At 34.7% G+C, this 27309-nt stretch overlaps 1 protein-coding gene across 1 annotated transcript; it reads right to left on the bottom strand.

The window, feature by feature from the left end:
* Window positions 1-389: 389 nt before the first annotated feature.
* LOC136803592 (solute carrier family 35 member E2A-like) lies at window positions 390-26811 on the bottom strand. Its single transcript, XM_067060318.1, has 10 exons — window positions 26659-26811; window positions 26125-26242; window positions 25621-25806; window positions 24907-25060; window positions 17453-17568; window positions 16813-16945; window positions 15061-15114; window positions 13023-13095; window positions 4557-4687; window positions 390-2992 (listed from the first exon to the last, which is right to left on the bottom strand). Exons 1-10 carry the CDS (start codon window positions 26713-26715, stop codon window positions 2773-2775), a joined length of 1242 nt encoding a protein of 413 aa, XP_066916419.1. The 5' UTR covers window positions 26716-26811; the 3' UTR covers window positions 390-2772.
* Between the last annotated feature and the right edge of the window lie 498 nt (window positions 26812-27309).

Genomic DNA, 27309 nt, shown 5'->3' on the forward strand with positions numbered 1-27309 from the left:
TTGACTAAATTGCAATGTATAATTATTATATATTTGTAAAAATTAGTATTTTTTCTACTTTTAGAAGATTTAAAAAATGTATAATTCATTCAGTCTATAATACAAGGAAATTACGCTTTCACTCCTTAATAAAATGTGACCAAAAATATATATCAATTGATCAAAAATTAAAGCTAAATTCTTTGTTTAAAAGTACTAGAACACACTCTAAATTAAACTTGCACTCAGGAGCAATAAAACCTACAATCATGGACTTCAATGTTTGAAAAAAAAAACAATAGAAAATGCTGGAAAAACAATGGAATGCCCCTCCCTTCCCCCAGTGGCAATGTTTAGTGCAAACGGCCTTCCCACCGACTTTTCCAATGCCCTTCAACATTGCCACTGAGGGGGGGGGGGGGTGAGGCTTATATTCTACTGTTGTTTCACAATTTTCTAAATTACTCGGATTGAAGATTCGAACTGTCGACATTATTTTATGAGGGCTTTTTCTTGAAAATTGGTTCGAATTATATGAATTTATTATTTGATCAGTAGAAGCGTATTCAGTATTCAAAACCACAATATTCATTGCGTTATTTTTTCTACGGAAACCCCCAGATTCTGCTAGTAGTGGTATATTATTAAACAATTTTTCTATACAGCTTAAATTTCTCAAAGTTGCCACCATAGGCAAACTCCGGGGTGTTTCCGTAAAAAAACATTACGTCATGAAATCATGAATTAAGACTTCTTACTTTCCACCATCAAACCAACTTTCTAGGAACCCTACAGAGAATGACAAAAAATAAATAAATCAAAATCTTAGTATGAAATATGTTGCAATAAAAAAAACGAACGATGTTTTAAATGTTTCTAAGTAACAACTCCTTGAAAGCACTAAAGCTCGATGCCCACTGGAAAAATAAGTTCATCGCAAAAAAAAATCCAGACATGCAGTAAAAAAAGTGTTTGAATCGCAGAAAATCAATAACTGAGAGTGTTTTTGAGTAGTTGGGTAAGCCCCCCCCCCCCGAAGCAGGTCCAAGGAGAACGCCATCTCACTTCGAATAACTGAATTATTCGAATAAGTGCATTATCAAGGATTTATTATACACTAGTTATACAAGTACCTGATTTTTGCTGATTTCTCATGTTCTAGCTATGTCCGCAGTAATGATATTATTGTTCACTCTCCTTCCCTCGTTAAATGATTTTTCGATACATTTTAATTGCGTTTTATATAAAAAATCACTCATCCAATTCCCAAAAGAGACTTAAAACATTCCCGTGAGAGTCAGATTCTTGCCAATTATAATTCGTTATGACGTCTCAAGTTGTGAGAAAGGTAAAAAAGATGTGTTGTGTATAAGAAATTGAATGTTGACACCGGAAATTTTCAAACTTTAACCTAGCCTGGATATCCAGACCGTAAACTTTTTCACCGTCTAGTTTTTTTTAATATTTTTTCTCTGGTTTACGGTCTGGTCGAAGTAACTCGTCTGCAGGGATATCTGTCCCTGCGTATGCGAGTGTCTCTAATTGGTCAGTACGCGCCCAGTCACTGAGCAGAATTTTCGCGGGGTTTTCGATATTTTTCGATGCGCGCGCATAATTTATCGAAAAAGCTGACATTGCAAAAAAAGATAAACAAATGAAAATGAAAACACAGGTTCATTTCTAAACAAAATGGCTGATGGAAAGGAGCCTTTATGAATGTGGCTGACGTTTGGATGTAATTTAAAGTAGTTTTGAAAGGCTTTTGAGTTTGTATAAAGAGGTTTTATGGTAAGTAATTATGTGTGTCTGCCTGGGTTTCCAAAGTTTTGAGATTCTGTCAACAAGGGTTCACTCCTAGACTGTGCCATTCAAACTGTACCATACTGTTTTAGTTGCACCAGACTCTAAAATTTTAGAAACTTTGTATGTTGAGGTAAGACTTTTTTTTCTGAAATTTTGAGTCTGGATACCCAGGCTAACTTTAACCACAAAAAAAACCACCTTGCCACCACGTGACTCCAAAAGATTTTCATACCACAGTGACACCAAGAAGCTTAAGTCTAATGTTTGTTACTTTTAGCTCTTGTGGTAACAGTTAAGAAAGGAAAGATATTCCTAATTGAATATCTCGTGTTACTATAAGCATTTTGTTTGATTTTTCTTGTCTAATGATGTTTTTCTTACATTAGATTTCACAAATGTATCCGGCTTGGTATTCTAGCCTTACTTTCAAAGTTGTAAAGTTTTTTTCCCTGCAAAGGTACGAAAAGAAAACGCTAAAGAACTTTTTTAAAATGAGATTAATAAATATTTTTCAAAATCAGATACATTTGAGCCGCCATGACAGTTGTCCTTTGCGGACATAGCTAGAAGATCAATTGTTTTCTGAAACAAAGAAAATACAATGGTCGCTCTCCACCGTTTTATGAATCATTTATCCAGTGTCTCTTATAATTCCTTGGCATTATTTATCAGTCAACAGCCAGCTTAAAATTACTATTCCATATAATTCAAGGCCCCTAATAAATATATCATACCCAAGTAATATTTGACTTATTGGCATATTTTGGCGTGTGAAAGCGTAATTTAAACTTAGTCAGCAGCAATAAAATATTCATGCATTGAGGTTTTTTCACGTTTGGTTATGTCACGCAATTTCAGCCATTATAGAAGCCTGCCCTTATGAAAATCGAACGTTTTCTTCTATAATGGCGGGAAATACTTACGTAATTTAACAAATATATATGAAAAAACCTCTATAAACCAAAATTCTATTCCAGCCGCAACAATCAATCATATTAAAAGTTTTCCTTTTTCTTTATTTCCATGGTTTAATTTTTCTTCAACAATCATTTGGTCCCTTTTGTGTTGTTCCATCATACGAGCTCGTTGATATAAAAACACACCAGCTACAACCAACACTGTACCAAACAGATTCAAAAGAGTGACTTTGTTACCAAACACCAGGATTGAAAACCAAATTAAACCAGCACGTTTAACTGTATTAGATACACTAAAAATAATGACAAGTGAAAAGTGAATAGATATTTTACGGAATCTTTAACTCACACCTTTAACTCGAATTCTTCTTAACTCGGAATATCTTTCTGGCCCCTTTGTTAAAACACTTGTGTAACACGAAGTCTTTACAGCGGAATCTTTAACTCGCACCTTTAACTCGAATTCTACTTAACTCGGGATGTCTTTCTGACCCCTCTGTTAAGACACTTGTGTAACTCGCATTCTTTGAAACAAGTTTTCTGTTTCATTCACACTTTGTTAAAGACATCTACATACAAATCTCTATAAACTATAACAACTATCAAATATTAGTATCACAAAAAATTACAAACTTACATGGGCCTCTAAACTCTAAAGTATTTTCTAAGATACAGTTTATTGCATATCAGAGGGGATGCGAGCAGCATACACTTGACTTTTGCTTTTTTCGAACTTTGTTCGTCTTGCCCGCTCTTCTTTTTAATTCTTTGATTTTCTCTCACTACATTTGGTTGCTGTGCCGTGATGCTTATAATCTCAAGTACTTCTTACGTTGTTTTGAATAGAAATTTGAAAAACTGAAATACAGGATTATTTATATCTATCAGGTGGTTTGAAGCAAGATAAGCGATTTGATCGTTTGTTTAAGGTTTTACGATGTGAATCTCTAGTCAAACTACGCGACCAGCACATCTATTTTGAAAACCTTTTTTGGCCCTATGAAAAGTTGTGGACAATCTAGGAAAATTTCTGTACCTCGAACAAAATATCAGGTCCGAGAGCACACATTCTCTACTTTGTTTTGAACTTTATAACTGATGTGATTTACTAGTACTTGTTTGAATTGAATTTCAAATTTGGCTAGCCGATTTATCAAAACTATTTGAGAAATTATCAAGAATTCGATCTCAACTAATCAACCATTCTAGAAGAATGTGGATGACCTGAATGAACCCGAAAGCAAAAATATTAAAAAATATGACACTATAAAGACATAACTTACAAGATATTCAAAAAGTCTAGAACCTCTGATTGGACGATTGATCGTCCCTGAATTCTTTCAAAATGATTTTCAAGCTCTTCAAGGGTTCTACTTAAATAATTAAAATAAAGAAAAAAGCCCAAAGGGCCTAAAAATCAGCATTCTATTAGCAACTTATTCTAAATTTATATTTCTGTTCTAATAAATAATGTTCTAATAACGAAACCATGTAAAATGTATCTACCTTTCAAATCAGCTTTCTTATAAAGATTGTTCCGATAAAAAAGGCGTGTAGTAAAACACCCCCTTCTCAGAGACCCGGTAGGATTTTTTCAGCCAGTCATGGTAAAATTAAAGGCCTGAAACTCGATTGGGATTGATATTCCCGTGTTTTATAGCTAGAGATTTGAATATCATGTTTTTTTATAGAAAATATTGCACGGTGTTTTGCAGTGAGGAATTGTTTTTTTGATTATTTTCAGCGGGACAAAACTCGGAGTATAATTTTCCATTGGGGACAATTTTTTTCCAGTGGGAGGGGGTCCACCGAGTCTGTGAAAAAGGCGTGTAGTAAAATAGAAACACAATGACTTACCTAAAAGTGACAGGAGAGATGAGAGACATCAATGAATATGCGAAGAGGCTTTGTAAGTAAAAAACGACACCATTGAATAACAGCATGGATGCTACGTATGAATCTGTAGTCTCCCACTTTGTCGTCAAATCCTACAAAAAATGAAATGAAGAGTATAATGGGCTTTTCCAGAAAAAAATAGTGCACCCCCTGTTGAGGAGGTCCATTTCCGTTCCAAGGGGGTAAGGTTTGAAATGCAGTGGAATTCCATAAGGGTAGACGAAAATCCGTCATAAATAAGCGGAATTCCAAGGGGGTAATGATTGAAAATTTGTAAAAATTCGGAATTCCAGAGGGGTATGATCACAGATATCTGTAAAGCCCGAAGGGCTAGATTTGCGGCTTTTATCAAAAAGTGAAGCTCATCTTTGGAAGGATTTCCTACCAGAGTCACGTGACTAAAATATGCAATTTCACCGGTTTGAGAGATGTGAAATAGCGTTTGCCGCCTACATTTTTTGATCTCGCGCTCCGAAAACAATTAAAATGCTAGATCCTATCCATCGGCACGAAATTTAAAAAGTCAAATTTTTGCTTCACTTTTTTTTGCTGGAGAAAGCTTAAAGTTGCCTATCTAGCCCTTCGGGCTTAGATATCTGTGGGTATGATCCTAAAATTGCCTGGAATTCCAAGGGGGTAGGTCACAAAAGGTTGGACCTCCTCAACAGGGGGTGCACGGTTTTTTTCTGGAAAAGCCCAATTCTGTTTTCAAGTTTAGTTCACTGCTATTGGGCCATTCCATTTTATATCCATACATTGGGTGGACGAATAATTCAAGGTGGTCTAAGGGAGTGTTCCTTTCATTTCTCCAGGGGGGGGGGTAAAAATTATCTTACAATTTTCAGGGGGTAAAAGACTGATTTTAGTTCGTCCACCGTCACTTTAAGAAAAGGGAAGAAATTTTCCAAGTTTTTTTTGGTAAATTTTGACATTTTCCAGGCAAATCCACACATATCCAAGAGATGTTTTTGACTCGAAAAGGTTCGTCCCCTCATACAGGGGTATGGAAATTTAATGGGATGACCCATTATTATTTTAAAAGAATCTGTTCTTACTTTTGGGCACTTCGAGCGCGCCCAGAGTGGTTTGAACCCCTATTTATAGCACAATCCCTATTTTCCAAATTTTAAAATTTTGCTGTTAACATGGACATATTTTGTTAAAAAAAAAAAGATTATCTAAACGCGTGAAATATGATAGATGTTTTGATCAAAATATTATTACCTCACATCTTTATTGGACCCCCCCCCCCTAATAGATCAAACCCACTGACCTTTGACCCCTGGACCAAGTTACTGAATGCCGGCCGAGCAAAATATTATGATCGGAGTTTTTTTGGAATTGGTACCCGCGGAGAGAGCGCTAGATCTAGTTTCGCTTGTACACTAATGATATAGCGCCGTTTGTCGGTTAGGTAAAGTTTCAAACACTACAATACTACAATGGCGGGTACCAACCATTGAGTTTCAAGCCCAAAGGGCTAGAGGCGAGACTCCTGGATATGAAATGAAACCACCTATTTCCCATCCAGAACGCCCACGCGTAGTTTTTACACAAACGCCGGATTGAAACTAAAATCTATCGCTAAATTTCAAAAGTTGTAGTCCTCTAAAACAAAGGAACCGCTGGAAACAATCCGTCGTCATGATTACGGTGCGTCCTATGCACGTTTTGGATGGGAAATAAGTAGCTTCAATTTCTCTTGCCTGAGAAGGGTTAAAGTTTCGCTTCTAGCCCTTCGGGCTTGTAACTCAACGGTACTTTCAAAAAAACTTCGATTAAAGATGGCGGATATAGCTTGGTCCAGGGATATATAAAGGTCAGTTATTAATCCTCCCATTTTAATCGAAAATGTCCTATCCCTTCTATATAGCCCTTCATGAAAAGTTGGATCCCCCTTGAGGGGACCCTGATGAGTGATGCTTAGGGAAGTTCAAAAGTTGCTCTTATTTTTGGCATTTATGAGGTTCATTGTTCTTATCAAATTGTTCTTATAAAAATGAAACGAGTTAGAGCTTAACGTTATTCTTACACCATCGTTTACGAAAGTCCCTTCCCTCCTTGGATTTTATTTACGAAGAAATGCTACTCCGACCGAGAGTCAATAAAACGGGGTTGGTAAAAAGAAAAGAATACTGTAAGTTATGAATTATTTATCACTTTCCATTAAAAAGAAAACGAAAGTATTTGTTACCATTACATGTTTTTTTTAAAGCATAACGCTTATAAGCAAATGAAGGCTCAGATTTGCAGAATTTCTAAACATAACATAAGCATATATGTCAGCCTGAAATATTTTTCCAGTTGTCATTTTTATCTGTTTAAAAAGGTTTGTTAGAGGTCAAGTACATGTAATACACGAGCCATACCAAGGGGCATACACTTGCTTATAAAAAAAAACATGTATTATTCACTACATATTTTTTTATAAGCAGCCAGTAGCACCCTTAGGCAAGGAGCAGCTGCCGAGAGATACTAATGAAAGATATTGGTTATAGGAAAGTTTTGTCTTAACTTTGGTGAGTGAAGTGTCAAGTAAGTAATATATCATCACCTTATTGGCAATGATTATACGGTCAGCCTGTACTGTTAGCCCAGGGCGCACCAGGGTTGCGATCTGACAGGGATGTGCCCGACTTTATTAGTACATTTTGTGATTTTTCCAACCCTTAGTGTGTAGTCCAAATAGGTACCCTTAAGGGCGGCACACTCCATTTGCCTAAATACCCCCCATTGGACTTTTACCTTACCTTTTTAGTACCCGACCCATACTGTCCTATTTTTGACCCATCCTGAATACTCTCGGGTACCTAATAGCCGGGGGGGGGTTGGGGTGGAAAAATCTCAAAACTTAATAAGCGGGGGGGGGGGTTGGAATAAAAATGTCCTGGGTGGGAAGTTTTTGAAAAGGAGGCTAATACAGCTGAATTAGGACCAAAGAGGGAACTTTCAAAAACATTTTACCAAAAATTAATAAGCGGGGGGGGGGGTTGGAATAAGAATGTCCTGGGTGGAAAATTTTCGAAAAATTAAATAGCGGGGGGGGGCGGCTATTAGGTACCCGAGAGTAGTACACTAGTAAGTCAACAATTCTTTCTTAGTCAGGGTGTAAGCGGATATATTCAAAATTATTGAAAACTTAAAATTACGAAGTGACGTTTTTAAATGGCTTAATCTTTAAAATTCTTTAAATAAAATACCTCCAAACTTCAATCACCCCGAAACGCGAACTCTTGGCTACCTCTCTGGTCATCTAAATTCAATCGGTAGCTTGCGCAAATCCGAGCAGCGCGTAGTCTCAAAGCCGTCAGGCTTTCTTGTTTTCTTTCAATTTAGTCTGTATTTCTCCTAAAACCCCTTTTCTCCTCTCTTTTTTCAGCTAAAATATTGAACAAAAATGGGTCATTCGCCAAAATTTCTACTCGCAAAATTTAGAAGTTTTATTAAATCGCCAAAATAAATTCCGCCAAATTGCACCGAAATTTCTTCCCTTACATAAGGTATTTAATATCATTACCTTTTTTAAACTTTTGCAATTTGTGTGAGCAGTGATTTCTCTGGAACCTCATTAAAATGATCAATTAAACCACGATAATCGATCTTTTAAAAACTGTGATTTATGAGCGTTTAAAATCGAGATACATATAATTTGATTTTAACCGGTTGTTACAAAAGAGGAATGTTCAATTTATGGGTCTACCCACTCCTACGCTGTCCATCATCATAAATTACTCTAAAGTGTTTTAAAAATAATTTGAAACCATCAAAATAAACCATTTGTGTCATGGGATTTTAAATTTGAATGGAACATTGCCAGCCCAATTAATGCCAGTTTTTCTTGACAACTTAACTTTGTTGATAACATTAGACACGACACAGGATAACTGAGAAATCACTTTTATTCATACATTGTTAGGACTTCGTAGAATAAAGGGTGTCCGAAAAAAATATCGAGTTCGAATATGATTCTAAGTAGAAGGTTGTTGCTTGTGTTTAACAAAATGTAAGAAAATATATACCAACACAATAATTATTTTTACACCAGTCATTATGATTAAAAAGAGTTAACTTTCTTTACCATTTTCATGACGTTAAAGTTATTGAGGATTGTTTTTTGTAAAAGTTATTCATAAAAGATGTCTCATGACAATAATTAATATGACACAGATAGAAACTTTGATAAACATTGCAAATTTAGTGTTAAACACACACAAGAACTTTCTTTCCGGACACCCTGTACAGTCCTAGTTCACAATTAAAGTATCACTTACATTGGTATATTTCAAGGTTATATCAACTATTAAGTCCTTTAAGCAAGCAATTCTCCAATTCCTCAGACCCAGTGCTAACTCAGTTTTCAAAGCTAGTGACAACAAGGGAGTGGTTCTCCTTAACCGATTAAGGGTTGGTTTCAGTCATCTTCGTGAGCATAAGTTCAGGCACAATTTTGCTGACACAGTCGACCCTTTTTGCAACTGTCGACAAAATTCAGTCGAAACAACACAGCATTTTTTGGTGCATTGCTCTGATTACTCTAACGACAGACTTGTTATGTTTGACAGCCTTCTTCAACTTGACATAACTTTGTTTCCATTTAATCCCAGAACATTGTGTAGAATACTTCTTTATGGCGACCCCGATTTTAGTATTGTCCAAAATCATGATATATTGAGCATAACGATAAAATTCATCTGCGATACTGGACGTTTTGGGGGACCGTTATTCTAGTCTTATGCTCCAAGTGCTCTCTCCTAGCTCTTTTTGTTTATTTTTCTTTTTGTTATTAATTATTTTCTGTAGTTAGTTTTTGTTGTTTTTTTCTTTTTATATATATTTTCATTTCTTAGTCATTATTGCTCATTTTGTAAGCTCTTTTGGGGTTCCTTCCTCCTGGCGGTATGATCTGGTGGTCCTTTTGCGGGAGGATAGGAACCTTTAGATTTGTACAATTTGTTCGTGTTACTATACTATAGATAAAAAATAAAAAAAAATTGGGGGTACTAGGTCCAAAAACATCCCAGTAACACCTTTATTGAAGCCGAAAGATTTGTTATAATTTTCAAATAATCATGCACAATTTCAGTCTGGTTTATAATGGTTTAAGGAAGAGTTAATGGCCTTGTTGGCAATTAGGTTTCCAAGAGCAGCTTAACGATTAATTTATTTCCTGCAAATCAAAGACAGAAAGAAAAAATTAACGGACCTGGTCTATTCTTTACAAAAATAGTTGCCCATTAATTTTCAAAATAAACTCATTCAATGCTATCCGTTTCTAAGCATTTCAATTAAGTCCATCTTGGTGACGAAGGCTCAAACGTCTTCCTGATCAGAATCTAACGATAATTGGTGTACTGGACTGAAGCCTAAATGATTTACATTTCTAGACACTGTAATACACGTTTCTAATAAAAACATCCGATTTTCCGAGCATTCGAATGTTCTTAACTTTTTGAGTTTTAAGCTTAAAAATGTTCTTAACATGTTCTTAATTTCACCATTTTGTGAGTATTTTCCTGAGAAATTGGGTATTAAAGCCTTAAAGTTTTCTTAACTTGTTCTTAAGATTTTGGCCATCGAAGCCTTATGTTTCTATATAGTTTTTTATTAGAAAAAAACGTGCATGATTGAAGTTAAGAATAATTATGCTTATAAAATGATTAACATATAATATATAATATATCAGGAGGCAAAAAGACGACCATTTTTTGATTTATTCTTTGAAATTCGCTTTCGCTTTCATTTTCAGACATGATCCAATTTGGTTTTAAATATTTTGGTTAAAAAAGCTTGTCAGGTCTTATAAGCAGCAAACCTTTAGAGCAGAGTGTTGTGCTAGTAGAATGAATGAATGTTCTGTTATGAGATTAAACATTTTTTTAAGAGAACAGCCAAGATCTTTGATTCCTTGGGATGTTCTTAACTTTTTGAGTCTTAAGCCTAAAAATGTTCTTAACATGTTCTTATTTTCGTAGTTCAGGATTGGCTTTGATTTTTACGAGCTTTGATCCTGGATATGCTTTTAAATTCAAATGATACATGTATAATCGTCTGGGAAAATAGTTGTTTGAAATATCGGTATCAATATAATCGTTTCTAACAACATCAAAATATCATAATCAAAGTCCCCTAAGGGTCCAAACAGTAATTTCATGTCTTTAAAATTTTCTCTAGGCGCCAATATTTGTCTATATTTTTGTACAAATTTCGACATCGAACAAGGAAGATATTAAGTCGCATTAAGGAAGTCAGCGAAAAATGTAATCCCCCTGAGTCAGTTCCTTCTTCCTTCTACTCTTCCATGTTAGTAGATGAAAAATAATTATTCCATTTCTCATCTCTCGAAAATAATGATTTTAATATGTAGTCCATCTAGTTTCATTTGGATTTTAGTAGCGTTTTACAAGCACTCTATTTTTCATTGTTTTGATGGTGAAAAGAAAACACCCCCTTCTCACAGACCCACTCGGATCCCTTCCCACTGGAAAAATTGATCAAAATATCGTCCCCAGTGGAAAATTATACTCTAATTTTTGTCCCCACTGTAAGTAATTAGATGAGCAAATCCTTACTAAAAATTTGCATCCTCACTGAATTTTCCAGCTCGAAAACAATATAATTCTAATCTCCAGCCATAAAAAACATAGGAATATCAATCCCGTCGAGTTTCGGTCCGTTATTTTTACCCCACTAGCTTAAAAATTCCCAGCGGGTCCGTGAGAAGGGGGTGTAGAAAAGGTTTGTATTCGAAAGTCTTTAAAGAAATCCAGATGTAACGGAACAGACTATTTTTGCCATTGTTGGAAAGATATTTACAAGCGTTACATAATCTTCAAAAAGAAATGTTCAAAAATGTCCACATAAGCACTAATTTAAACTTTAGTCGTCCAAACATACATAAACAATCCGATGCTTGAAGTTTGCATTTTGTCTATCATCGGGAATTTCAAATATCTAAAGGAGCCCCCTCCCCAAGCGGTTTTCGTAATGGCGCGATAGGGACTTTTTTCTAGCGTGATTACGTGATTTGGAAATTTTTATTTCGTGATTGTGTGATCAGAGGTCAAAACGTGATCGTGATTTGAAAGATTTTTGAACCGTGATGTGTGATTTGGTCTTTTTCAAAGGAATGCGTCATTATCCAATTTTTTTGCTGTTTTACATGATCGTGATTGAAGACAAAAATTTGCGCGATATCGTGATTACCGCTGGGGGCCTAAAAGTCATGGTTAAATAAGACGGAATGTTCCTTCAAAAGAAGCAAGCTAAATCTTCTCATATGATATAGGATTTGCTGGTATGCAAAGCAGAAAATTCAATTTTGAGTGCATTCAGCAAAAAACATTGTAAGAGAAAAAGTAGGTTTGTTAATCAATTTTCCGGAAATCATTTACCCGTTGGGAGAAGAAACATAATCTCGCTTTGAAAACGGAAAAATGGAATACGAGGAGAAAGGAAATTCTACAGTTAAGAGTATTGTAGTTTTCATAATTCCTTATTGGGCTTTTCCAGAAAAAAATCGTGCACCCCCTGTTGAGGAGGTCCATTTCCGTTCCAAGGGGGTGAGGTTTGAAATGCAGTGGAATTCCATAAGGGTAGACGAAAATCCGTCAAAAATAAGCGGAATTCCAAGGGGGTAATGATTGAAAATTTGTAAAAATTCGGAATTCCAGAGGGGTATGATCCTAAAATTGCCTGGAATTCCAAGGGGGTAGGTCACAAAAGGTTGGAGCTCCTCAACAGGGGGTGCACGGTTTTTTTCTGGAAAAGCCCATTATGGTATTGAGCACTCTCATTCAAATGTTTTGTATTTATGTCACTGCAACATAAAAAAAACTCTGCATTCATTTTTTTCTGTAGCAATGGGTTCGAGCGAAGACATCAAATTACATTTTGTGGGTTAATTAAATAATACTTAAGATTTCCTGATTGAGTTTTTGAAAGTGTAAACGAATGGACAGCGGGTATGTAATTAACGGTATCACTGATTTTAATTGGGTGGCTAGGTTTTTTGATGACCAGATCCGGACAGAAATATTGGAGGAGTCTAACGTTCCAAATAATAGAGTTAAAAATTGCATGGAAAATATGCAGTAACTGTTGCAAGTTAGCAAATTGTCTTTCTTTGCAAAATTTTCTTGGTCGTTCTTTTTGTGATAAAGGTAACTATTATTTTCATCTGTATTTTGTTAATTGGATGTAAGTTGAGTTATAATATCCAATGAAACTTTTTTCATTTAAAACTTTTTAATGGTGATGGTAATAAATTTAGAGACCGTACTAAAGAAAACTAAAGGAACAATATCGGATCTTGCGACAAAATGTAAGGAGTTTCCTTACAAGATGTAACTCTTCACGATCTGGGATTGAGTGAATCTGTTCAATTAATTCAGTCAACCTGAGTCGACAATTAAAATAAATAAAACTTACAATGAAGAAAAACCATAAAGGTACTTGGACAACTGTTGCTGCAACACTTGTGTAAAATTGTAACTCTAATGGCCTGAAAAACAAAAGAAAAAATGGCCATAAGTTCTCTTCAAAGGGTTCGTATTCCTATTTGATCCAAAGCATTACCCAGTAGTCAAAGTAAAGTTTTTCGTCTGAGACAGAAAATGCATTTTACACAGCAAATTAGCACAAATTATTCTTTAAAAAATTTTGGTGAACTATTTAGCAGAATTTTGAGACTCTTTAAAATATACTTCACTGAGAGAGAAATTAATAATACCGGAACATTTTTAATTCTGGTCAACCGAACTCCCTATGAAGTTAATTTATGACCAAAACTTATCTGATACCCAAAATAAACAAGTGATACTTTTATGGACCTACCTGGTTATGCATTTAACACATTTATAATTGATATCTACGTGAGCGTGACCATTAAACAATCATTCAGAACACAAATATTGACGATCTATTAAAATTAGTCGTTTGTTTCTTATAAAAAAACGTCTAGAAACCAAAATTTCATGCTCTTGGAATATTCTTTCATATTCAAGACTTCGTGAGCAAAAAAACATATCTCATCAAAAAATTCAGTAATTTTAAGAACATTGATGTATGCTTATTAATAGTGATTCTTATAGATAAGGATGCGTTTTTTGAGCTGAAAAATTTTTTTACAAAAATCTGCTTGAGCCATCTTTTACCTACTTTCATGCAAAAAGTCCAAAAAAAACAATGATCCATCAAAAAACCCTTTTTTTAGCCGTTTTTTAGCTGAAATTTACCTCAAAATTTTTTTTTCAAAAAACGAGCTCCGTCACATTCGAGGGTTTATAGTTATGCATCTTTGTGCAAAAAATCATAAAAAATGAAAAAGCCAATCTCGAGAAAAGCTAATACCTAAGTAATGTGCTTATAAAAAAATATTGAATTTGTCCAGTTTTTCTATAAAAACACGCCAAGCAACCAAAAGTTCATGTCTAAACACACATATTCTTTAAAAGTAAGCCCTCATGAGCAATAAAAAACATCTATCTTATTAATAAAATTGAGTAATTTAACTAAGAACATTGATGTATGAAAAATAATAGTGATTCTTATAGATTAACATGCGTTTTTCGAGCCAACAAAATTTTTTTGCAAAATTCTGCTTCAGCCATCTTTTACCTATGATGGTACCCTACTTTCAAGCAAAAAGTCAGAAAAAATTAATGATGCAATTTTTCATAAAGTCCAAAAAACCCGTTTTTTGACGTTTTTTGGCCCAAATTTTCACAAAAACTCTTTTATCGAAAATCGAGCTACGTCACATTCGAGGGTTTATAGTTATTCATCTTTGTGCAAAAAAATATAAAGAATGAAAGAGCCAATCTCAAGAAAAGCTAATGCCTAAGTAATTGTTAATGTGCTTATAAAAAAATATCGAATTTGGCCAGTTTTTCTATAAAAACACGCCCAGCAACCAAAATTTCATGTCTAAACACACAAATTCTTCAAAAGTAAGCCCTCATGAGCAAAAAAAACATCTATCTCATAACAAAATTGAGTAATTTGACTAAGAACATTGATGTATGCTTATTAATAGTGATTCTTATAGATAAACATGCGTTTTTTGCGCCAACAAAATTTTTTTGCAAAAATCTGTTTGAGCCATCTTTTACCTATGATGGTACCCTACTTTCATGCAAAAAATCAGAAAAAATTAATGATCCAATTTTTCATCACGTCCAAAAAACCCGTTTTTTAGCCGTTTTTTGGCCCAAATTTGCCCAAAAAATTTTTTTTTCGAAAATCGGGCTCCGTCACATTTTGGCCACTACCATTTTGCACCTTTGTACCAAAAATCAAAAGATTCCTATGATTCAATCCTGAGAAAAGTTGGTAACAGACGAACGGACGGACGGACGGACGGACGGACGGACGAACGAACAAACACAGGTTAATTTATAGGACCTCCACCGGGGTAGGTCCAAAAAACCATGAAGAGAAGAAAGGGAAGTGAAAAAAAAAATCTTACGAGAATTTCATATCGTCACCACATAGCAGCTTCTTGGAAAACACATTTTGGATACTATAAAGAATGAGAATTAGAGACAGCGATAAGTTAAAGGACGAAGACTTGGTAGGAAGGTTTCGGTGGTCAAAAAGAAAGGAAACTACTTGGGAGTCGAGCAAGCAATCCGAATAGTGCTATCCGTGTTTTTAGCAAGACAATTATTAAGATTTTTGAAGTTTTCGGATTATAATTTTTATGAAACATACAAGCTCACAGGCCCAAGGTGGGCCTCTACAATACAATAAACTTTTCAGCATTAAGTTGTTTTTTAATTATTTGCGATTTCTTTTCCTTCTAAATGACGACCTCACCAAACGCCTATTTCACTGGATTCGGCGTCATCAAAGATTATCAATAAGCAAAGTTCAGTCAGAAGTAGACTCTAGTCAAGTGGTTGCATGAAGAAAGTTTAAAATTTGCTCAGTCAACAATCAATAATTACTCTCAAAGAAAATTAATTTTCTTAAGGAAAACCTTGATGACTTTCTAAGAAAATTTTCTGTGGACACAAATAAGGAAAACAACACGAGAATTTTTGAGTGGGATGAAGTTGAATAGTCATTTTACGTGGTATTGTTTGGCATTCTCTCATTAATTATTTGTTTTGTTTATTGTACGTTGCCAAACAACATGGCCGACTTCTTGGCATCGTTACATAATTATGTTAACCTCTTAAAAAAGTTTTTCAGTAAGAATGTCAAAATCAAGTAAGCTTAAAATTATTCAGAAGCGAGTGTTAAAAATTACTGCTGACTGTATTTGAAATATTTTCAAAAAGCAAGATTTTTGACGGATCCAAAGACTAAGGTTTCTGCTCATCCTTAAATTGAAAAGTTTCTTATAGGAAGTACGTCTTCAGAGGTCTGGGAATCAGACTAAGAAGTTCTTGGCATGGCTGAATGCTTTAAAAGGTTTTCTGTAGGTACTCGATTGCTGACAATAAAAAAAATCGTTTAGCCAAACTTTTGTTGTGTTCCGTAAAAAGTTCTAAGAAACAGGCCTGCGATCGCAACTTTCAAATCACCTCAATTAACTGTCTGGACTATAGCGAGTACCTCACCAAAAACCGGGAAATGTAGCATAGAAAAAAAGCCGTGACGTCTAGTATAGGCTATCTGGACTAAGACATCACAAAGAAAAAGTGTCGCAATTCCGTCTTGGTGTTAACACTTAAAACTTTATCCCACGCGGAAGGCGGTGACATTGCATTGAAAAATGGCGTCATCTTCCACATCGTTACGTTGACATATTGGTAGCGATGAGGAAATAATTTGTTTAAGGGCAGACCACCTTTATGTTATGGCAAACAGTGGTTTTTACCGATTTTCCGGCGGCGTCAAAAAAAGCTAGATATAGGTCTAGACCCATTCCCTTTTTTTTGGATTTCGGAAAAGTTATAAAAATGATAAGAGATTGCATTGATTCGAGCACGCGGAACTTAAAGTTTTTCCGAGTTATAAAAATTCGAGTTATACAGTCTTTCACTTATAAGGGTTTGTGACCTGAATGGAAAAGATAACTTGAAAAATTGAAAACTCTGAGCCAGTTTATCAAGGTTCGAGTTATGGAGACTTAAATGTAGTAACGAAATTGCTTTAGATTTTGAAATCTTCGTTGCTGAAAATACTTGTTAAAGCTCAATGTAATTTCAGTATGATAATAGAAGAGTAGTTGAACATAAAATAGTCGTAAATGTTAATGTGAACGACTTACCAATCTAAAATATTATTTGTACAAGCAGCTAAGAAGCCAGTCATATTGAAACTCAGCTCTGTATACGTTGAGATGGCTAGACCAAACATGATCGGCATCAGTGACAAATTGACATAAATGCCAGAATACTCCTCTGATATAAAGTAAAAGAAAAATAGATCTTTGAAGACTATCAGCGTTAATTTTTTTAAATCTTTTCAGCTTCGAATGCTTTCTCGGGGGATACTTTGTAAATAGTAGCCGAAAAGTTCTTATAAGACGCAAACTTAGGAAAGGTAGGGTTTTGCGAAAAAAATAACAATTTAGTCGGTAAAGCATTTACCTCGCAATCTAAAGGGTTTCTGGTTCGCTCACCGGTCACCACCAACTCAACGGAATGGAGTAGCTAAGATTAGGTAATCTGATCTAGGTGGTAAGTTACTGGGAGCTGATATATAGTAAGCGTGGACCCTCACTTTAGAATTTCCGACAGCCACCAGATGAATATATTTACTTAAGAAACGAGTACACCTTGAAAACGGCCCTGACCGAAACATGTTGGAAATTTCTAGCATCTAATGGTATTTTTGTCTCGATGAGACGGAGGACGGAGGTCCGATATACTCAAGAAACGAATCTAGAAATATGTTGAATCACTTACTTAGAAGGAAATACGCGAATAGAGCAGTGAACAAAGGTGCAGACGATTTGATCGTTTCGGAGAATGAGACAGCTACATATTTCAAACCAATCACTGAACATATTACAGCACCACATCTATAGAAAAAGATTAGAAAGAAACAATTGAATAAGGTGCACTGACTGACCTTGGGCAAGTTGTAATCGCCATTTTTGATCATAGTTTTTTGGAAAGTGGCAGCATTACTCGATGTTGGTTAATTTTACAAATCAATGAAATTTTCCGTTTAAAAACTTTCCTTGTGTACATTGAAATACCAGTAATCATGGTATGTTTCCTCGCAGGAAAAATACACGGATTGAATGTCCATATTCGTTAGTTGAAAAAATATTCACAAAGCTAACATCTGAATATACTTTATAAATGAATAAAAACACAGTAATATTGCTGTGACAGGGACTATGGGCCATAAATATGGTGACTAAAGAGGCGCCGACGGAGAAAATTTCGTTCCTCCTCTTAATATGCCTTAAAATGGCTCTATTACAGACCGATTTTGTCAATGGTTGGCAGAATGTAAGAAAATAACCTAGAATATCTGTAGGCAAATTCCACGGCTAATTAAATGCATTAACATGGATTAATTTTCCGATCCAACGGTGATGTTTGTCACTAAAGCATTCCTGTTTTTTCTACTTGGATATCGTTCATTCAAAGAAAGGTCAAACTGCATGAATTGATTTTCAGATGTTTTTTTTTAGAAGAAATTGTTTGTACATAATGAGTAGAATATTACGTGCTATTTAAGGTTCCGGTCATTAAAATTCTTTACAAGTAATTATCGGTCATCTTTTCCCCTTTGTGTTCGCTTTATAATTGGTTCAAGCAGGTTTCGACTGAAGAATTTAATGAGTTTTTATGTTTTCATTTTACGTTAACGCCGCATTTCCAAAGATATTTATTGGTCCAATTGAAGTATATTGACGGGACCTGTAGTACTTAAGGGGCCATCCCTTTGGATCCGTAGCATCTTTCGTGAGACGGAAACCAGAAAACTGACATTACTGGAAGATCTCCAATAGAACCCCAAAATTGGTAAGAGTGGACGTAGGGGGGACACACATTTGTTCAAGTTTTGGAAAAATTCGAGAGAAGTAGTATGGTTTATTTGACATTGTTAACTGAAAGGACGATAAAACTTGATCGAGACCATAAGGATATATTTGAGTTATAGAGATTCGATTTAAAGAGACTCTATTGTATTTCATTGATATTTATCAAAAGCGTTATTCCATTTCTGTTTAGAACCATTCAGTAAAACCTTCGTAGTTATTATGGCAACAGAATTTATCAGAAATCAATTTTCTTCCGCCTGAATTACACCAGACTATTTCATAATTCATGATATTCATGACGTAATATTTTCTACGGAAACACCTCGGTTTTAGCCAGTGGCAAATTTAAACTAGACAAAAGTTGTATAAAATTTGCCACTACTGGCAAAAACCGGGGTCTTTCCGTAGAAGACATTACGTCATGAATATCATGAATTAACATAAAAATCTCCTTCCATGACCCTGTTATAAATCTTCTCAATAGATTCTAAATGGTATTTCTAAACTATAAATGAGGATTCTTAAGTGGCGCTAATTCACTCTAAAATGACGTCACACCGGATATAAGTGGTCAAATGCCACCTCGATTGATTTTGGCGTGGGTGTTACAGGGAACTTATTGGCAAACGCGAATGAATCAAGTTTTTGGATTCAATATTTTAATGAAGATGATTTAGATTGTTATGTCGATAATCGATTTACATTTTTCATTTATTGAAATCGAAATGAATGGTTGATAGTTTTTGGCTCAAAATACTTTTTTAGCTTGGAATTTCCCAGATGGACCCCACTTCAAGAGCTTTGATAGAATTCAACAGCCCTTCAGCCCGGTCAGCTCTCTCAAAAAATAGGACTTAGTAACAGAATGTTATAAAAAGAATCGCACCAATAGCCTGAGTTTAAATTTCCAGTTGTTTTAGTTATTTCAAGTTGGCCTTTGCACTAAACAAACTCATTTAAGATAAAGTATATCTTCAAAAAAGAATTCTTGGCACAGTATTCAATTTTCGGTCTCAGAGACGAAATCTTTTTCCCAGGTAGATCAACACTAAAAGCGAAATTGTCAGCAATAAAATTACTTTAAATGATGGATAGGAATTTTAATTGCATTGTTTACCTAGCTTAATTGGGCCAAAACAATTTGGGTCTTTAAATCAGCCGAGTAGTGCCAATAATATCCCCCGTTTGTTGAAAACAATTTATGTGATTGCGAAGTCCATAAGAAGATATTTCATATTTAAATGTGAACTTTTAGAAGTATTGAATTCATGATATGCACCACTGCAATGACTTCACGAAATTATGCAACTTTTCTGTTGTTTTTTTTTCCACTCAATACGTCACTTTTTCTATTGTTTAAGTGACGTATTGGGTGGAAAATTTTAAAAGTTCTCAAAAAACTCTCCATGATAACAAAAGTGCATTTTTTTTACAAAAGAAGTTTTCGTCAGTTTTACCGAGAATATACAATACTATGTGAATAAGTCCTTGTAAAATATAATTTTGAAGGCACAGATACGATGTGTTGCCCTTAAAACATTTGAAACTATATCGCTTTATATGGATATTGTATCAAAAATTTTTGATACTGATAATTGATTCTCGGGTAATAGAGATGTCTGTATTGGAAGGAAGAAAAGGAATGGGCAATCCTGCCATGCAATGTGTGATTAAGGAAGGAATAGCTTATTATTGATTCATTTTCATGGAATGTTTTTTTTTCTAGAGAAGGAAATGAAAGGGTTGTTTCGAATGAAAAGGAAAAAGAAGGAGGTTATGGTCAGCAAACGTCAACATATTAGTTTTTGGTTGGTTATACTCTTGTTGAATGGTTCGATATTGCATAACTTTTATCTTTTACTGTTGGTTGACTGGAATCGTCTATAATCCGTGTAATACAGTGATATGGGTGTTATATGATAATATATAACACACATATGATGATACGATAACCGTTATAGGGTAATATCAGTTTTTATAAACTATAAATTCGTCTTTTCTTTTGATAATTTTTTGCAGTGTCTGAATTAGCCGTCTGCATACTAAACCAAGTTGGTTAGTATTGTGCACCTAATCCAAACCTTGCGCCACAAGGTTACCAGGGCCGAACGTCGGTCCTTGAACGGTTTAAATGTCAGTATTTTTGTGAGTATGACAATTCAATTATCTCTCCTGATAAACTCTAACACTGTCTACTTGCTTTCTCAATGGTTAAATATTTGAAATGATATCACTAAGCTAAAGTGAAGCCAAGGCTCAATTTTAAATTCAAAATACTAATTTGTGTCGTTTCGATGCCACAAGGTTTTATTTCGCGAGTTTGTCGCATACTTTTTATCAGTTGAGATATTTGGCCTATTAATAACATATGCAATCAGATATTAGATGAGTCTTTTCGTTAAAACAGAAGAGTAAAAACATAATAAATTGACAAAATTGATCAAAAATGAAGACCACAAAGCAAAGGAACGGAATTAAGTCCATACCCAAATTGGTTTATACAGTCTAAAAATAATTACAAAATCTAACTAATTAAACTTAAAATGTAACGACTCAAAAAGAAGAAATAATAGGAGGAGTAGGATAAACGAGCTTCATGCTTCCTTCTCAAAAAAAAGGGAGGGAAAATCACATGTCAAAAAAACTATCTATCCTAATCATAGTTATTAATTGGTCGATGAGTGTTCGTTATTTCATAAAAATATGCATTTAATACAAGAATGCATGCCATGAAACGACACGAAAAACTTTTTCGTTACATTCAATTAGAGAAACGTTCGATTGGTTTTCGATCTATGTACCACGCACGCATCTTAGAAAGTCGTTTAAGAAAAGAAAGGAATTTTCAAAGTTTGAATGAAAGGAGCATCAAAAAGCAATGATGAAGCAAGATGAAATCTTCAGATTCAAACTTTGCTTTTGTGATTGGAAATACTGTGATTGCTGTAGTGTGGAAGTGAACCTTCAGTAAAATCTGAAAGTCATTGTATCCTCTATCGATGAATGTTGGAGTCTCTTTATCTCGCAAACGACGTGAAAAAGTTTTGGAGACTGGTTTAAAAAAGTTTTTATCACAAGGACAAGAGCACTTATTCGAGTTGTAGAGGATTCACCATCAACTGTAAATCTACAATTCCAGTTTTTTTTGTTGGGAAGCAGATGGGATACTTACAACTCTTACTTTGCCGAAAAACATGGGGAATCTTTAGATTGTAGGTGTCACATTTTGTGTTAGTTTTGTATTTCTTATAGATAGTTATCTACCCGAAGGTAGCAAGGGAGGGCTTCACTCTTTGTCCCAGACTTTGTCCCTTTGCACCTCCTTTTCAATTACAGCGAGCATTAATAGAGAATCATCAAGTACTTTTAATATAGACCATTTCACAGTCGAAATGAATCATGGGTAATCAAGACTGTTTGCGTCTCCATAAAGGCTTCCCGTTGGCTAGACGCAAAAATTTTCAAAAATTTTCAAAACTTTGGACCAATAGTAAGTCGTCATTAGCGTGCGGTGGTCCTGATCACCCATTACGCTTTGCGACTGTGAAATGGCCTATGAACCGGCCGGGGATTGAATCAACGATCTTGCACGCTGTAGCCAAAAGCTCTACCTACGGTTCGTTACAATAAAGAATATAAAGGAATATTCAAAAGTAAAAATAAAGTGATTTTAATAATTCAAGTATGGTCTTGGAAATGCTTTAACCAGCATTTGGCAACATTTCGTATTTCTTTACCTTGGCTTGCCAACACTGAGGATTGTTTTCCTCTAAGATTTCATTAGGAAACATATCAACCAGTTGGTTCAAGTACAGGTTGTAGGTTGTGATTTTACTGTTTAGTATTGTGCAATCGATTGGCCGTATTATAAGATTAATGGAAATAACTTGATAACCATATTCGGAAAAGAGAAGCGAATCTTTTCTACTACTCCGGATGAAAATGGTAAATCAACTTTTCAAATTTATAAGGAGTATAGTCTAGCAAGCCAGACGACTAATTCAGACTGGTGATAGAAATAAAGCAAAAAGTAATGGAGGGAACAATTTTAGTCTATAATTTTAGTTTATACAAAGAGCTTTACAGAGTTTAAGCATATGTTTAAGAACAGGCTTTCAAAAAATGTTAAACGAATTTTCTGATAATCATGGTTAGAAATCCTTGTCGTTTTCAGTGTTCATTCCATTATGATATATCATTATCGGTTTTTCTAACGGAACGTTTTTCTGCGGAAGTAAAATAACTTTTCTTTCGTTTTAGGTTTTAATGGTTATAGTGTTTCAATGAAAAACCACAAACTTTCGCATTAAAAAACTCTTCTTAATGAAAAAATCGCTTCATTAACAAAATTGTATTTAAAGCCGAATAAAAATATCTTTCTACGCAAACCTAAAGCTTTTTTAGTGTTGTTTTGAAGTGTGTTCAGGATCAACCACAACAATGCTTCTACGTGTAGCCTCAGTCGTGACCTTAAAAGATTATATAATTTTATTGCATTTCAGGACTTTACACAGTAGAGAAATGTTGGCCATGTGCTGGTTTGAGTGGTTGTCGTGCGGTACACTTTGTTAGCTAGTTGCTAGAAGTTTTTAACCCTTTTAACCCTTTTGGATATGACTACAAAACTATAAAAAAAGTGTTGATTATTTGGCTGTGGATAAAAAAAACGAAGTTTTCCTTTGTAAATGATCTTGAGCAATCAAGTTTGTTTTAGTCACGCGGTGCATGAATGTTGACATAAAATTGCGCAAGAAAAGGTATGACGAACTAGCTTCATCATGTCATGCAGAATTTACGAAAGAATTGGAATCGTGCTAGGTGATTTTGATGATCTAAGATTGAGAATGGTATTTTTCTAATCTATATTTCCAACTTTCGTTTAAATTTAGGAAAAAAAGGAAAGAGAATCATGGTTTCGCCTAAACTAGTTTCGTAAAGTCTTTTGATTTTTTAGTTTTAGAATTCGGGATTTCGAAAGTGTAGACTTATACAAATTCTTAGGAATTTGAGAGCGACCACATCATTCTATATAAAAACAAACAGAGGCGTCTCTTATTAAAAAGAATGTAATCCAAAATCGACAAACTATGCAATCAAGGAAAATACACCAAAACCAAATTATATATTGATCACTTATCTTATGACTATGCTTGATTAAGACCTTCAATTCAACTATAAAGTGCCATAAAATATTTATTTTTAGAAAAAGGTTTTTTATAAATAGTTACAGCATAATGAAGAGCAATTTTTGTGTAGACTACAGAGAAGAATTTCACATATAGGCTCCAAAGTGTTGAAACTTCCTCAATTGCAATTTATTTGTTTTGGATACGTTCAATTTATCTGACCTCATTGAAAGTGTTATGACTTATTTTATTACTTCTTTTATAACTTTTTATATTGATGTTATAGACAGTTTAGTAGTCAGCCATGAACCGTGTAATTTCCATAGATATCGTATATAAAACACTAGATAGAGCTACTCTGTATTTCTCAAGCAGCGGCAGGTGAAGCAATATGATGCGCCATCTTTGCTAAAAGTAGGTCATAGTAGGTCACAGTTCGGTACCGGCAATTTGTTCAACTAAGCAAAAAAAAACTGAATGGCGCGAAGCGACGACGAGGGAAAGATAAGCTTTCTCCATCAAATTGCCGGTACCGAACTATGCTCTTTAATAAAAGATGGCAGATTTGTTTTGATTCAAATAGGGATGGAGTAGCTCTATGTTTTATGTAAGCTATCTGTGGTGATTTCCACTAAGTGCGTTTATCGCCATTTCTGTATACCCGCAAGTGAGTACCAAGCTTTAATAATGTTACCGAAATGGTTCTATTATAATTCAGATCTTTATTGACCTCTACTCAATATTCTCGAAACGATTCCGATTTACCTTTATATAATATACCATTGGGCAGGGGAACACAGAAAGTCAACCGTCTAAATAAGTCCTATTTTGGGATGCAAACCAAGAATACCTATAAAAACCGCATATGAAATAACAAACCTCTACAAAACCATAGATTTATAAAGCCCGAAGGGCTAGATGTCGTGCTTAAGCCATCGTAGGCAAAAAAAGTGAATATCGGAAAAAATAGTGTTGCTATTGTTTTCGAAAACCCGCGAAGCTTCTGATTGGTCAAGCGCTGAAATTCTATTGAAATGTCACGTGACCTAGGTCGGATTTCCTAACTACAGCAAAAGTGAGCTATCTAGCTCTTAGGGCTTCATAAATCTATGTACAAAACCCTAGATAGCCAAAAGCTGACGCACAATATTGGTTCATGATCCAGTTAACGTACAAAATGTTTTTTTAAACATTTTGTAACAAATGAGATTTCAAAAGAAAATCAAAAAGTTACCTTAACCAACCAAGGATAGACATGGTCTTATAAAACTGAAAGCGATTGAAATTCTCCATCTTTTTATGTCTCTTCCTACTGGTCAAGTTGCAAATGTAAGGCACGTACATTACAATACTACCAAAGAAAGTCGTCATCACTATCTGACATGCACCTGAAAGTTGAAGAACAAAACATTGCCTGAGACTTTTTACGGGAGAAAAAGTAGAATCAACCATGTGTATTTCTATTTACTTATAATTGTTAATTTACCTTTATATCGTATCCAAAGCATGAATGGCTAATGATAAAATGATTAAAGGCTAAGATTAGGCACAGATGACCCTTAGGGAACCTAAAATATAACTTCAAGCAGTGAAATCAATAATGTCATAAAAGGTCACCAAAAAAACACTAAAACAATAGCAGTGCCGTAGGAAGCATTTTCATATTGGGGGGGCTGAAGTTTAGTGACACCACGAGGGCCAACCATGGTTTGGCCCGAGGGGGGAAATTTTGAAAATTTGAGCTCTAGATTGCTTAAAAATACACTTAAAACATGCACATAAAGACAATTATGACAAATTAAAAAAGGAAAACTTTGCATTTTGCAAAATAACCATTTTTGAAAAGATTATTGGGGGGGGGCATAGCCCCCCCCCTTGCCCCCCCCCCCCCCAGTTGCTACGGCACTGAATAGGGTATTTGACGAGGAAAAGACATTGTTCAATGTACCTAAAAGACTTGCATCGACATCCAGAGTTGATAGTAAATACTTGTTTAAAACGATACTGGCAAAGCTGGTGAAAAACCAAAGGCTCATTACAATACACTGCTTCATGAAGACTGGTGTAAATAAAGCCTTCTGTGCATTCTCCTTGTCGAATGATTGAGCTCTGTGCACATGGCGTCGTGTATTGCCTAGGAGGAATAAAAATGACACTGACAAAATGTAAATAGTTCCAACTTTTTTCAGTATTGTAAGGTAAAACTAGCACAACAAAAATATACATATACATGCAGTATGCTGTATGCAGTATGTTGAGTCCTAAAGGACGAAATGCATATGCTGCTCTGTCACCAAAATCTCCTGAAAAAATATAGCTGGACAAATATTTTATCACATGTATGTGGGTTGTGGTGGGGTTAAGAGATTAGTTTTAATACCAAAAAATGAGCTCAACAGTTATTCTTCTTACGGGTCAAGAAGATTTATCAATATATAAATGATTTTCTTACTCTTCTCTCTTTCAAGAATTATTTCATCTGTTTGATGTGGTACAACTTCATTCAAATGATCGGAAGAATATATTCGGGCATGTTTATCGGACGGTGATTCAAGACCTCCCTCAACATTCTGAAGAAGAAAATGATGAAAAAAATAAGACTTCTAAAATACAACAAGAATTCTATTGCATGTAACTTCTTCGCTTAGAGAAAAATACATTTGCACTTGAGTACATACTTTGTTGAGAGTGAATAAAAAAACAATAAACGTAAAATATCAGTACTTGCTGGTTCCTCTCTGCTCGTTGCTCGTAATTAAAAGAGAAGGATCAAGGGTAAGTGGAGCAAACCATAGAGAAAGGGTCCCCTAACTCCCCCAACTTCGAGTGGAGAGCTTTCGAAAGAGTCGTCATTCGTTTTATAAATGAACCAATTGTAGATTTAACTTCAAAGCATCAGAATCAAGGACTAATTATAATCCTGAGAGAATTTTAGCTAATCCTGTTTTTAGCAAAACCGAAATGATACAGGAAGAAATATAAATACCTTGCTTATCACAGTATCATGAGGGTTCGTTGTGTGATTCTTGTCATTGTTAGACATTCTCTACCTTCTTTACAACCACGCTTTCTACTACAACATTTTTTCTTAAAGCTTGATTTCAATGTTTTGTTTAATCTTACATGCAATAAAGATAATATAACTCAAAAATCCAACAAAGTCTGTTATCAAAAATAGAAAGAATCATTGAAGTAAGTACCATATATATTTTCCTGTTTGAATAGATACATTATGTATGTAGACAAAACCGTAATGTCTTTCCTGTGTAGGTTTTATAGCACAACGTAGGATCGGCGTATTCTAAATACTAACATATTGGAAGCAGTTAAATTACAATGTAAACCAATATAATTTATGTTATAGCTTTATAGAAAGATAATTATCAACAGAAAATTCTAGATTTTTAATGACAAGCGAAAAACTATTCCTAAATAACTAACTAATTTAGACGAGAAAGTTCACCAAGTTTTCATTCCAGAAATAATCAAAACATATAAGAGCATTTTGAGCAGACTTATTCAAGTTCAAAATATGCCAATATTTACTGTGATTACAAATAGAATCCTTGTCACAACCTTATTCAACAATCACACCAGTAGTTTTTTTGTACAGTAGCTTGATTAGATATAATACAGC

Source organism: Clytia hemisphaerica, unplaced genomic scaffold (assembly GCF_902728285.1).
Source record: "Clytia hemisphaerica strain Z4C2 unplaced genomic scaffold, Clytia hemisphaerica genome assembly, whole genome shotgun sequence".
Lineage (NCBI taxonomy): Eukaryota > Metazoa > Cnidaria > Hydrozoa > Leptothecata > Clytiidae > Clytia > Clytia hemisphaerica.